Consider the following 14,409-nt stretch of genomic DNA (forward strand, 5'->3'; position numbering starts at 1 on the left):
CAAAGTAGGCACTCTCAATCAGGTTACAAATGTTAGACATCTCAGGTTATCCATAAACATCACTATCATTTTAATGAAAGGTTTATGAAATTTATGAAATTTATTTATGAAAAAGATATTAATATGAGATGTGTGTCTGTCCTGGTTTTAGCTGGGATTTAATTTTCTTCCTAGTAGCTGGCACGGTGCTGTGTTTTGGACTTAGGATAAGAATAATTATGCTAACACACCAGTGTTTTAGTTGTTGTAGAGCACTGCTTACACTGAGACAAGGATGTTTCAGCTCCTTGTGCTGCTCTGCCAGTGAGGAGGCTGGGGGTGCACAAGGAGCTGGGAGGAGACACAGCCAGGACAGATGGCCCAGGCTGACTAGGCATGACCCCATAACATATGGGGTCATGGTGAACAATGAAGTGAGGGTGTTGGCTGGGATGAGGGCTGCTTCTCGGGGTCTGGCTGGGCATCAGTCAGCGGGTGGTAACTGCACTGTGCATCACTTGCTTTGTCTACTCCTTTATCATCATTATTATTTTCCATTCATTTTCTGTTCTTTTAGACTGCCTTTATCTCTGCTGATGATTTTACATTTTTATCCTGATTCTCTGCCCCATCACAATGTGGGACAGGGAGAGGTGAGGTGAGGGGGTGAGCGAACGGCTGTGTGGTGCTTAGCTGCCTGCCGGTTAAGCCACAACAGTGTCTTACAGGTCAGCCATGTAAACCAATTACCTGGCTTGTCTCATTTTTCCTTCTTTCTACATGTATCTGGATGCCACACCATAGACAACTGTAGGTACCACTACACTGTGCATAAAGTTGCCAGACTGTTTTCCAACAGTATCTTACAAGCACAAATGTACATGAACAAGATAAAGAGAAAATACCATTTTCTGCAAGTTTTCAACCTCCACTACTTTTCAATTTAGGTGCTGTACATATTAGGAAAGTTCTATTTTGCTAGATAGTTAGTCCATCTGGAGTTGTGGAACAACTCAAAAGTGCATGGGGGGCACTCAAGGTCCTCCTGAAGGACATGCCTCCCCACAGCTGCCGACTGTGTTAACACACACATACTCTTTTTCAGACACTCATCAATCAGGTACCAAAGATATTTACAATTCACTCAGAGGTGTTCCACCATAGCATTCTCAGCAGCTAATACTTTAATTACAAGAAAGAGTTAAATTCAATCAGATCTTATGCTATTAATTAAATAAGCTTGGCACATGGCAACATACAACTAGAAGTAACTCCCTTCTGTATTTCTGGGAACCACTCTAAGTAATTCCTTTTATAAACTGATCAAGCTCCGCCTTAAACCCACACATATTATCTTCTCTGAAATTCACACCTTTGACTACCACACTCTGACTTCCATTCTAGATGCATTAACAGCCAATTAATACAAACTGTGCCCAGTACTCCACAGAGATTTTACTAGTGCCTTATTCAGTGATCATGACTACAACATAATATCCTGATCTTCCCCATATGTCTTCTAGCACTGCATTATCAGGCAATTTCATCAGAGCTTTCATTCTTATTTATGCTACCATCAGAACAAGAAAAACTGAAATCTGATGAATCACATGACAAGTCTTTAAGATGCCCATTAGGTTCAATGCCATTTGGCCCAGTAGCTTACATTTTAAGAGTGCCTCTTGTCTACTAATTTTTTCTAATTCTTTATTAGGTGTAGGTGACAAGAAAAGCCTTACAAAAGTCTAGATAAATGAATCTACTACATTTCCTTAGTCTACAAAATAATTTGTCTATTACAATAAATATAACTAATTAAGCAAGACCTATCATGTCACACTCAACCCCTTTTCTCACAGATTTCTATCTGTGATACAGTCTAACATTGTGCTTAGTTTTCAATAAAATAAAACAAAACTAAACCAGCCATGTAATTTATTGAACATTGGTCAGGTAAGCGTATCACTCATAAAACAGCATTCACCCCTATTCACTCACACAGTGAAGAATTCTTAATCCATGCCAGGCAGATATGTTAATTCAGCTTTAAAATGTTCTGCATCATCTTGCGACACAGTATGTAATTTGTGATACAAGAAACATAGGTATGGATTAAGGAAACTGTCTAATTGGTGTTATTTAAAATAGTATCTCAGAAACACAATTAAGATACTAAATTCAAAACAGCAGGAAGAAATGGAAAAAGCTAGAACACAATTTTTACCCAGACAACAGCTACAACTTATTTAAGCCCTGAGGAACTTGAAAAAATATTTTTAAATTATCAACTCTATGAGTATATGGTCTCTCTCGAAATCTAAAAAGCATAGCTAAACAAGTTCATTGAAACTCTTGGGGGAATAATTACAAGTGGTTAGACAGAAACACTCTGCTTTCAAATCTACAGATTTATAGTTTATAATAAAAAACATAAAATGTCCTCATAACTGGTCAATGCAATTCTAATAGAAAACAAAACTCCAGTGGTTTAGTGACCATATTCTCCAGAGAATTGAGATGTTTTGCAGATTTCAATTCACAAATAGTCTGCATGACTTTCAGCAGCCAAATTTTAAATTACATGGAGCACATTTTATTCTTAAATTAAAATTGCAGGCATGTAAATGCTATATCTATTTTTAAAAGCAATCCCCCAAAATTGTGGTTTGCAATTGCAACAGTTAATTATAAAGATGCCAGTACCAGTACATAGTGAATCTTGCATCACAAAAACTAGTGCATGCTGGTTAACCCAGACATACTTTCTGAGCTCACTCATCAGATCACAAGATGTTCATCACAGAGCCAAACTTACATTTTCCTTGATGAGGACAAGTATATTTTATTTGTCCAAAGACATAATTCATCTGAGGGCATGAAAAAACAAAAACAAACAAACAAACAAAAAAACAGTAGGCACTATTCTGTAACAGTGATCACCAGCAAAGGAAACTGGATAGCAGTAAGCTTACTTATAATAACACACTGACTGAACACTTAATTAAAAAAATACTAGTATGTGAGATATTTAACTCATCTGGAGTTGAACTCTCATAGAATAAACAAAATCAAAATCAATGCTTAGGGTGCCACTAAACTCCAGATAATAAATGCTGTCATTTGTTGCCATTTAATGATAGGCTTTTAATAAGTATGGAATAAAATAAAATAAAATATGCACTTACCGTAGCTTATTTTTAATATACCCAAAAAAAAAAAAAAAAAAAAAAAAAAAAAAACAGAATGATATTTTTTCCCTTCATTTGCTGGATTTTTTTAAACAATACCACTAGCAATACATTTCCCTGTTAAGAATACTTACAGATTTGGACAAAGTCACAGACATGCACTCAAAAAGCTACAAGTTATCATTTAAAGAAAAACAGGCAGAAGTGTAAGTAAACTACAGTTCCATGACCTGTGATATATTTTGTCCTTTTCTGTTGTAGCTCCTTTTTCTTCTCCTTCCAGCCCTCCTTTTATTTGCTACTTCTGTGTATTCTAGTTTTCCCTTTCCCAGATTTTCTCGTAAACAGTTAAATAAACAGGTCCTTAAAAAAAATCTTTTGTTGCTGTCTTTAGATTTTTCTGAATTCCAGGGACCTGTTCATCCATCCATCCATCCATCCATCCATCCATCCATCCATCCTTTCTAAATCACCTGTGCTCTCTCCTGTTCCACTCATTTCTGTCCAGATAAACTTGCACTGTACATTCTGTATTCTCTGACAATGTTTTTATAGTCTTGCGTAAGTCTGCCATCAGCTTACAGAGGCCCTTGCACTATGCTAAACAGATGGCTGAAACAGAAAAAAAACCCTGCAAGCCGTCCTAATAAATGCAACAGCTAGTACTGGGGCTTGGTAGTACTATTTCTTTCACTCAACATGTCCATTATGTAACCTGAAAAGATTGCATCTTAACCTATAAAGGCTTTCCCTTTCAAACAGGGCAACTTAATATATGCTAAATAAAACACTTTATGACATGAAGCTTTGGTAAAGCTTGAGGGGACAAATTAATTTCTATCAGCTAAAGGAAGACTTGTACAAGATAAAATAATTTCCTTCTGAAAACTTTTGACTTGGAGTAGAACTGTTATAAGTGCAATTTCAGGGAAAAAGGGAAATTAATGTGGAGAATTCATGTAGTTCACTTCTACATAACGTTCCTAAGGAGGAAGAACGAGATGAGGCAGTACAAACTTGTATTTCAAAGAGAAGTTTTTCAATACAGAAAATAATCATCCTAGTGTACAAAAAGAAAAGTTGTAATCCTAGATTCCCAAGCCTAAGAACAGACACTAAGAGGCAGATAATAAAAATGAATGGAATTATATTCTCATCCTAAATCTGAGTACCTGAATCCAGAAAAGAGTAGTCTGTTACTGGGTGAGGCTTTAAGGTACCTGGTAAATCTGAAGAACCTGTATTTGGAAAAACTCAAAAAATAGCAAAATAAAACTCAGATTTTGGAGAAATGATTTCTGTGTAGTTTATTGTAGAGAATATGATGCTTACTTGCAGAGCATCTATGGAACATTCTGTTCTTTTCTCTTTTAACATGAATGACACTACTAAATACAGTTTACAATCTCATGAAAGAAAGATTGACTTCCTTTTGTCTTTTACATGCAATCTAAGTATTTAACTATTTTCTTCACAAGCTAATTTATCTTCTAGACTTCTCTATAAAGAATAGAGGAGGAGTGGAGGTAGAGACTCTACTGTGGAAAGAATCCATTGATTTCAGGTGCTCAGATAAGTTTTCAGAATACTTTGTTTTACACGCACCTCATGCAATGAACTTCAGGCATGCTTCGTACATACAGACAGATTTCCAGACAGTGATGAACTGCTAATTAGCAAGGATATAACGTGTGCTGTGAGTGCTCTGTATCACACAAGAACCATACAAGCAAGGCAGGAATGAAATCCAGAGCTCCAGCACAGCATTTAGCTGTCATAAGCACAAAAACCTCCTCCTCCTTCCTGCAATTCCTTTTACAGCATAGTCTTGCTATTCTGCAAAACTGAAACAGGCCTGAGAACAGAGGTCCTGTATTAAAAGTTCAAGTGCCTTAACTATTCAGAAGTGACTCATCAGCACAAGATAAACATAAGATAGAAGTCCAATGGAACAAACAGCATGCTACCATTTAATTAAAGATTGTAGGTTCATACACAGACAGACAGGTATTTAAGCCACTAAATAAGACAGGACCAATTGCTTCTCTGGTTGCCCCTTGACTGCTCCAGTAATTCGTCTCCGAGACAGGTCTACAAGCAGCTCTAGGAATCTCTGAATGCAGGGATTGCTCTCAAAAGGCTATAAATAAGAGACATCACAAAGACTAGACACTTCTGCAAGATACAAAACTCCAGAACTATTTATTGGTGCTGCCAAAATCCTGCTCTTGCCTTTTTGTTAGATACTCTGAATAAAACAACATATACCAAGTAATAAGTATGTCTTAAGAGTCCCAGACTTGGCCAAATGCTGTGTAATGCAGATACAGTCAGTCTGATCTAGAAAGAACTATACCTAAGTATAATGGAGTGGAACCACAATAGTCTGGGACACAGCTTCAGGATCAGAGAATGTTCCCTGTTCAGCTGGTCCATGTTTCATTGAGCAGCCGCAGAAAACAATTTAAGATTTCATAGTCATCCTTCCTTCCATCATTTCCTGGCTTCTAAATACTTGCAAATTTGACATTCTTTCAAGACAGCTTTTTTAAGCATAACATATGTCTAGACAAAAAGACAAAACATTAGAATACAGACATTCAGAGATGGATAGCAGCTAAATGTGCTGATAAGAATTTAGATTTGCCTACAACTTTGATATAAAGCCTATGCTTTGACATAAAAGTGTATCTGGCTCTACTTCATCACAAGCTTTCCTGGATCAAGATGGAATATCATATAATTATCAAATCTTTAATGTCTTTCCACTACAGTTCAGCTACACCAACTGTTATAAGTGGCAGGAAAATGTAGATACCTTTAACCTGTTCACAGTCTGTCCCAAAGTCACTATATATAATTTTAATTTCATAAAAAAAACTTCCATACTAATATTCCTCACACATACTGTCATTTTTTTATTTTACTTTTAGTAATAAATTATTTTGAATTCTGAGTATTTTGTTGTCCTTTGATGTAGAGAAAAACTTCTCTTCTAAAGGTAAAGTAGATTGCAATAATGGACTTCATAACGAATCCTACAGAAATAAACAGTCATCCAGTGGTTTCATTTCTGAGATTTCTCATGCTTTGTATTTATATTAGCTGGCTTTTCCAGTTGTTCTCTGTCTCTACAATCTTTTGTCTCCCTTTTCTTTTTCCACTACTCAGATCCTTTTTAGAATTGTGTCTTCTTTTGTTTGGTACATGGCAGAAGGTGTTTCATAAAATGGGGAGAATAGAAGGTATTCATATGGATAAAGCAGATAGTTTTTTAAATTTGAGTTATGGTTACAATGAAACAGATTCCCTAAGCAGAGAATCTCAATGAAAATAAGTGATCATAATATATCCTTATGCCAAGCTGAGTGAGAGAAATGTCTCTGGTTTAAACACCGCAAGCTACTGAAGAAAATCCTTCCAAAAAAAGTTTCAAATGAATAATAAATGTGTAAGGTTATCAGAGATTCACATATATTTCTTTAAAAGATAATTACGTCAAATTTTTTTTATCTAAACAAGTGCCTACTTCTTCAGAGCCAATTATTTTTTCCTTTGTATACTTTGGAGTCTCTGAAATGACAACGACCTATGTGATGGAAGATCCATATAATCTTGTCACTGCCTAAATCAGTGGAAGTTTTCCTGTGACTTCAAAAGAATTGTTAATCATAGAATCGTAGAATACCCTGAGTTGGAACAGACCCACAAGGATCAAGTCCAGCTCCACAGAACCACACCATATGTTCAAACCAAAAGAATCATTAACCCATTGTTATCATCAAAATAGGATTCCGCAGTACCTGTAAGGTTCTGATACTTGGAACTTTCTTTTGCTCTAAGAAAAGCACTTTTGGTCCATGTCCTTCCCTTCTACATCTTTAAAACCTTTCTTTTCCTACCAGACTCACCAATGCTAAAATATTAATTAAAAGAGCAACCTATCACCCACTTGATTAAAGGAATACTACAAATGAACAATAAAATATTGGAGAAATTTGGTAACCTCCTCTATTCTGTTTCAAGACTTTCTGTTTAGATGCACAGAACAGAATTTGTACTATCCTTTGTGTCTTACCTATAGCTAAGCAAACTGCTGTATTTAAACTGCAAACAACTAGTAACAGCCACAGCAGGATCCACCAGAGATAAATCAAGATGGTTCCAAACATGAATACCTCCAGTAGCCAGAAAGAAAAGGAAAAGGACAAATATTTGGTCCATAGATTCTTTAAAATAAATAAATAAATAATTCTTTCTCTTGCTAAAGTCAGTGCACAGTGCTTTAGAAAACTGAAATTCTTTCATCAATTTACAGCTCTCTCCCATTTCTTCTGAAACTGAGACATGTTGGGGATGATGCATTCAGTCTCCAGAGAGAAGATAGATACTGTTCACACAGCACTTCTACTCACCAGTCCATGCAGCAGCAATGGTGTTGGCTTTGAAGAAAGCCAACTGTCCTGCTCTCCCAGCCAGAGGTAAAGAATTGCATTGGTGGCCACTAGAGGGAGGATTAGGAATATAGTAAATTGTGGGCAAAAGGCACCCATGATGAATCACATGGGACAACCTACAAATCCCCCATCGCTGCCAATAGGCAACAGATACTGCTATGGGCTGGGAAGTATAATCCAATTGCTATCACCTCCTACAGAGACACTACCAGTATGTAACCTAAATTTTGGTGGCTGGAGGGTGGGAGGGCTGACTAGGATTATATGAAGAATACCTACAAACACACACACAGACATATCTATTTATAGTTGCCTTATTTCCCTTTGGTTTATTAATCTCCTTACTTAAAACTTCTGGTGTCCTTTATCAAGAAAGCTCCTGTGAAAAGCAAACATCCCAGCTTCAAGAGAATCTCAGAAGAAGCCTCAGAAGAGACACACTGTGCCAAGATACACTGTATTTAACAAGAAGATCTGAACATATTAAATGTACTTGAAAACAACAACATCCAATGTGATAAAATAAATGTTCTTTTTCTAAGTTAACGTTTGAAGTATGTCTGAAAGAAATGTTTTCAATTAGTTACCTACATATTTATGTAATAAAGTGTATCTTGAAATTCAGTTTACCCTGTAGCTTGACTGCCTGGTGTCTTACCTCCAGCACAAGTGGCAGAACATTCTGACCAAGGCAGATGATTCCACGCAAAGCCAACTTCATTGTCTCCACTGCCAGTGCGAGAGATGGGAACATTGAATTTATACCTTATACCCAAATTTTGTTCCTGTAGCAGAATCTGTAGTTGAAAACAACTGGTTATACCATTAAAACAGGCAAGCAGAGGGCAACTACAGTGACATTAATCTAGGCATGTGTTATGTCTTGTGGAAGGGGAAAAAGTAATAAAGGAAGCCACAGTAGTTCTGTAAGGTATTTCCAAATAAATCTGAACTGACTTATAAGATGCATACAACAAAAAAAAGTATTATTGTATAAGGTGGTGAGCTTTGTCTTCTTTAGCCATTGACACAACTTCACAACTTTTGTCACTTCTTTATTTTTGACATAATAGTTCTAAAAAGCCAGTCTTCATAAATTAATGTATTAATTAATGGAAATGAATTTGGTAACTGAATCATTACTTGAGGTCAAAGTAGGTTACAGACATTACTATGCAAACATGCAGCAATTCTCACTGAAATCTTGTAAGGAGCTACCCATGTAGTAGTTATGAACCAAGCCCTGCCCTTGTTTAATACTTCTAGTGACTAATAATCGTAAAAATAGTAACAGAGAAACAGACTGTTGCTGAGGTTACTGTTTTTCCCTAATGCATTAGCTAGCAGCATTAAACTCATGGAATCGCAGCAGTGGTTCCTTTAAAGGAATATCAAAACTATCACTACAACTGTACCACTGTAGGTGATATAGATGGAAGTGCAACAATCACCATGTGCTTTATCTACTATGACTGTTGAACTGCAGTGCACTTCCACATACCACCTGCTGAACACTAGTGTCTGATTATCTACCAAACTTTTTTTGTGTGTCAGATGCAGCATCTGACATATCTAAGAGCTATTTCTCAACTCCTTCTACGTTCTATTATATTTTGTAAAAGTATATTTACCTAACTATTAGACAAAAGAGATTCAGTACAAAACTCACTGAGACTGACCAAATGAGAAAAGGTGCTATAATCTTTATGAAACTCATTCTGTATGAACTCTCCAGTTTATCCACAGCTACAGTAAAACAAACAATAGAAACAAACAAAAAAAAAAAAAAAAAAAGGATTCAAACACTTAAGAACATTGACTAAAATGTAAGTATCCAGGCAACAATCATTCTATACAGAAAAATATCCTGTCTGGCTCAAGCAATCCCTGAACTGCAAAACTGGTAGCTGATAGAATATACTGAGCAAGTTTCACCTTAGTCTTATACTCTTCCTCAACACAACAGAGCAATATAGTAGGCTTACTACTGACTACTGTCAGAGACAGGCTACCAGCACCCTGGTCATATTTTCTTCTGTTACATTCAAATATTTTATACCATCGGTTCAGAGCAATTTATCTCAAAATATACTTTAACGCAGGTCAAATAGTAATACTAAGGCCATGATTAAAACCACTGACAACTACAGACCTGTAAGGAAAAAAAATGCTGCTGTGTACATATTAAACATCACAGTCACAGTCTGATGCAATTACTGCATGCTATATCTTAACAATTCCATGTACCAGAAATACACAGAAATACAAAATATATTTAATTTACAATTTTTGCTACTATTATTCTGAAGCACATTTAATACAGATGGGGCATTTTCTGTGACGTTTCCCAGGGTTCTTCTAACTTTACCCCTTTTCCATCACAGTATCTACCCGTCAGTTTTAAAAGAGAGAAAAACTGAATTAAAATACAAATGCAAGAAGTCCCAGCATGGCCTGTGACCTATTCTGATTTTATTCATGGTCTTATGTTTCCTCAGAACATAAAAACGTATTTCAGATTTCAGAAATATATTAATTGTAACTTTACCATGACTATGAGATTTTCTGAAGTAGGGCCTAGTGCTTCCAAAGACTCTGGTTCATCTGTTGGCCTCTTGTAATGGAAAGCTGTTCCAGCAACATCAAACTTTCTTGGCCAGTCAATAGTCCAGGCACCATTAATATAGTAGTCATCCTCTTCAGATTTTAAAGCTTAAAAAAAAATACAAGCCACCTAAAAATTGGAAGCAGCATTTATAATGGAGAAGCCATTACAAATTAAACTACTACTCTGTTAGAAGTATGTGAGTTTCAGCTCTCTATCATTGTTTTTTCAACAAATGTTTTTCTTTAGCCTTGGTTAAAATATCCCTCATACTGTTTGAAAATACTGTCTCTATCATGAACTTTAATGTGCAGGTATACTTTGCAGATTTCAACACGCAGATGCTATATTGAAAAAAACAGTGCCTCATGCAACCAGAAATATATCTTCAACTTTAAAACTAAGCCCACCTGCAATGTATGCTGTTCTACTTAAGACATATGTAGGTCTCAAATGTATAATCAATTACCAATCTAATTTAAGATTAATTAAGATTTTGTATGTTCGGGCATAAGAAAGGTATCACATAACTTGCTGAGAGAAAAAAAAAAAAGATTGAGTTTGAAGTATGGTCCCAATCAGCTTACTTTGTTGTCTCTGCCCATTTTCTTTTTTCCTTCCTAAAGCATAAATCCAAGGCATTTCTACTACAAAAACAAGTACTAGCTATTTCATCTGCCAAGATATTTTTATTATTATTAATTTACAGCCTTAAACCATGTAAGTACTGTAGATAACAAACAGATTTCTTAGCTAACTGACCAATTAGGCTGGACAAGCATATATTATTCAAGGACTAATGTTTGATATTTTATGAGATTAAATTTCTAAATATGAAACTAACTTTGTATCTTAAGGTGAATATTCTGTTAATTAGATATTGCCTTCTGGATGAGATAATGATGACGATCACTGAGTTATTCATCATTCATATTTACTTTACATAAAGCATGCCCTTAAAGGCAAAATCATGGCTGGAAATACACAATCAAACAGTGTTGGTTTTTGAGACAAAACACGCACTTGCTTTACTAGATAGGGATTTTACAAACTCATGGCACAACCATAAGGAGAAGACAACTTATGATGAAGTTTTATTCTCAACTACATCTGTGTAGACAGAGGTTTTGCCTTGAACAGTTAGGCAAAAAATCTGAATGATGCTCAAGTTTTCTAGAATAGATCCAGAGAGCATTCATATGAACAAGAGATGGTGAGGAAGTAACATTATGTTGGTGACGGCCTTATTCAGCAGGGATTAGTAACCATTTCCATCACCACCATAAAGTCTGAAAATGAATGCCTTTCCATAGCAAAATCTTACTCCATTAACTTCCCTGGATTTAATCTGGAAACATGTATGTGCTTCGAGTGAAGAAACTAGCTTTCACACATTCACTTATTTTAAATTCTCAAAGTAGTTCAGATTCTCTATTGTCTATATGGCTTTTGTAGTACAAGAAGCAGAGAATAAAAAACGTGCATAAGGAAACAAGATAAATTGCAGGCAGTAACATACTAAAAGAAAGGATTTTATCTTATCACTATTTATCTATTTTAAGCAGGTATATGAAATAAAAAATCATAGAATAGCTTGGGTTGGAAGGGATCTTGAGGTTCACCTAGTTCCAACCCCCCTTCCACAGGCAGGGACACCTCCCACCAGACCAGGTTGCTCCAAGCCCCCTCCAGCCTGGCCTTGAACATCTCCAGGGATGGGGCATCCACAGCTTCTCTGGGAAGCCTGTGCCAGTGCCTCACCACATTCACAGTAAAGAACTTCTTCCTTATATCTAATCTTAATCTACCCTTTTTTAGTTTAAAGCCATTATCCTTCGTCCTATCACAATACATAACTATGCTAACACATGAACATCAGTCTTTTATTAGTGGTCATATTTCCATAGAGCCAAAACTTCTAATAAAACTTTTAAGTGAGCAAAGGGGTAAAAATATTCTCATACATGATGTTTATATAATTAATCTTTCTGAAATTCTGTGCTTGTACTATCAACTGTGTGTATCCTATACACAATTTTTTTTACCTGCCTGCAAAAGAAAAATGTGTTTGCATTCTGTGAACAGATTTGCTTAATATGCACAGGTGAAGAACACAGCTGTGAATAGCATTCCAATAATATAATTACATGACTATGATGAAGCACTGACATAATTATTAGCATATGAGACAGAAGGAACAAATTAATATACTAATTAAATCATTTGTTAGAACTTGAGAATGCAGGAAGCCCACAGGAAATTAGCATACAACATTCTGTTGCATAGGGGGAATATAAGCGAAGATGTCAGCTCAGATCAATCCAATTAAGGTAAGATAACAGCATTCCTAAACATATGTTTTTTCAGCAGCTCTGGAAACAGGCAATTTTGTTGTTGGATTATTTTTGGTCAGATCATTTAAAAAAAAAATAAATTATTATTTATGCAGCTGCAGTAACGTGTTTTTGTTGCCACAACAGTAGGAGTGATACTGGTGCAGAAATTATCAGCCCGAGATGGGGGGCAGGGAGGACAGGTGCTGACTGAGCTACTTGAGATTGCCAAATATCTAACTGCTTCCTAAATTTGAGGCCAGGGTTTGCAGAAGAACTGCATTTTAGTTCAGGGAAGTGTGGGATGTTTGCTGCAAGTTAGTTTGAGACCCTACTATCTGAAAAGAACAGAGGAAACATTGAAAACAGTATGAGAGGGTTTTTTTTTTCCTTTCTTTTTTGTATATTTCCAACTGGAGAAATTGATTTCTTAGACTGTGGTCACATTTTTGGCAGTGGTACACATAAACCAAAACATAATAATATGTGGAAATGGTTATTTTCAGCTGAATCAGTTCTCTAATCTGGTTCATGGTGTGACCACAAAACAGCTGTCCTGAACAACAGAGGGGAACCCCTTAAAGATAGGGAAGGAGTTGTGAAGTTGACACTGCCACTAAAGAAGCAGCTATAAAACAATACTCTAGAAGTATGCATTTTAACATAATAAACTCTTTTGTAACTGCCATCCTGCTTGCATAGTTCTTTTTAGGGAGCACACAAATTATAAGCATTCCTTTCCCCAAAAACTGGTGATCCTAGAACAGTGATCTGGTTCACATTCATGGTACAAAACATTCCAACAAAAAAAGGAAATAGTCCTTGCAACTTAGTATTATCTTACAATAGGATATAATGGTTACTTTCTAAGTTGTAAACACAAGGAACTCGTGAAGGAAAGGAATCCGCCTGGTATTAGCAAGGACTTCTGTGGCATGTAGTAAGGTACTGAGGAGAGGGCCTGAAAATCAGGAACCCCCTTGAAATCGTGAGAAGCAGACTGAAAAAACAGTTATGTACCACTTTACATTTTTAGATCTGTGGCCAAATTAAATATCAAAAAAGTTGCCTATATTTTTTATTGAAGCTAAAAAATTGGCATTTTTTTCATTCATTTGGTGCTGATGGTACTGACCTAAATACTGTTCCAGATCACATTCCTCTGATTTATAAGCAAAATTTATAACAAACTTAATGGTAGTAACTAACTAAGAGTATCTGCTTTATTCTATTTAACTCCTGTATTTATTTTCAACTACCCATGGAATCAGAAACATAAGTATCTTAATGGGATCTGTATACTAAATATGACATTAATATTAGCATAAATGTCCATGTTAACAAAACATTCTTTTGACAATATGGTTCTCAGCATAAAGCAACCACATTAGCATGCACTGTATGCCTCTCTTCCACCACAACCTCTATCTCAAATGTCAATGTAGGATATTTGATCAATGTTACTCGCATATTTTGACATGGGGGAGTGTGATGCTGCAAGAATAACAAGCACTCTTTACTGCTGGAGTAGTGGATGTTACTATCCCCGCAGAATGAAGGGAGACTGAAAATCTGCCTAATTAAATGATTGTAGGGGCAGGCAAAAAGAAAGGAAAAAGCATCCAACAGTAAAAGGTACCATTACCATCAATACAATCAATTTACCAATTAATGTATCTAGGGAAGTTATTGTCCTTCCTACTCATATGCATTATAGTCCTTTCCAACACATTGCTATTCTATATACTAATTACATGCAGAACAGACTGAAAAAATAGCCTAATCAGTTGTCATTATACCTAAACAGGTTAACAGCTTCTGTTTGTGTTTATCTGTTAGTTTTCTGT

At 35.9% G+C, this 14,409-nt stretch overlaps 1 protein-coding gene across 7 annotated transcripts in view; it reads right to left on the reverse strand.

Annotated features, from left to right (window-relative positions):
- The window catches only part of ADAMTS6 (ADAM metallopeptidase with thrombospondin type 1 motif 6), a 157,799-nt gene that overhangs the window by 23,858 nt on the left and 119,532 nt on the right, over nt 1–14,409 (reverse strand). For 6 of the 7 annotated variants that reach the window (XM_040540685.1, XM_040540686.1, XM_040540681.1 and 3 more), the window contains 2 exons: nt 10,173–10,336; nt 8,283–8,421 (listed from right to left, as the gene is read on the reverse strand). In XM_040540685.1, the coding sequence (XP_040396619.1) occupies nt 8,283–8,421; nt 10,173–10,336 (303 nt within the window). Of the gene's footprint in view, nt 1–7,582; nt 7,672–8,282; nt 8,422–10,172; nt 10,337–14,409 lie in introns of all 7 variants that reach the window. The other variant, XM_040540687.1, reaches the window with a different exon arrangement.

This window comes from Cygnus olor, chromosome Z, assembly GCF_009769625.2.
Source record: "Cygnus olor isolate bCygOlo1 chromosome Z, bCygOlo1.pri.v2, whole genome shotgun sequence".
In the NCBI taxonomy this organism is placed as follows: domain Eukaryota; kingdom Metazoa; phylum Chordata; class Aves; order Anseriformes; family Anatidae; genus Cygnus; species Cygnus olor.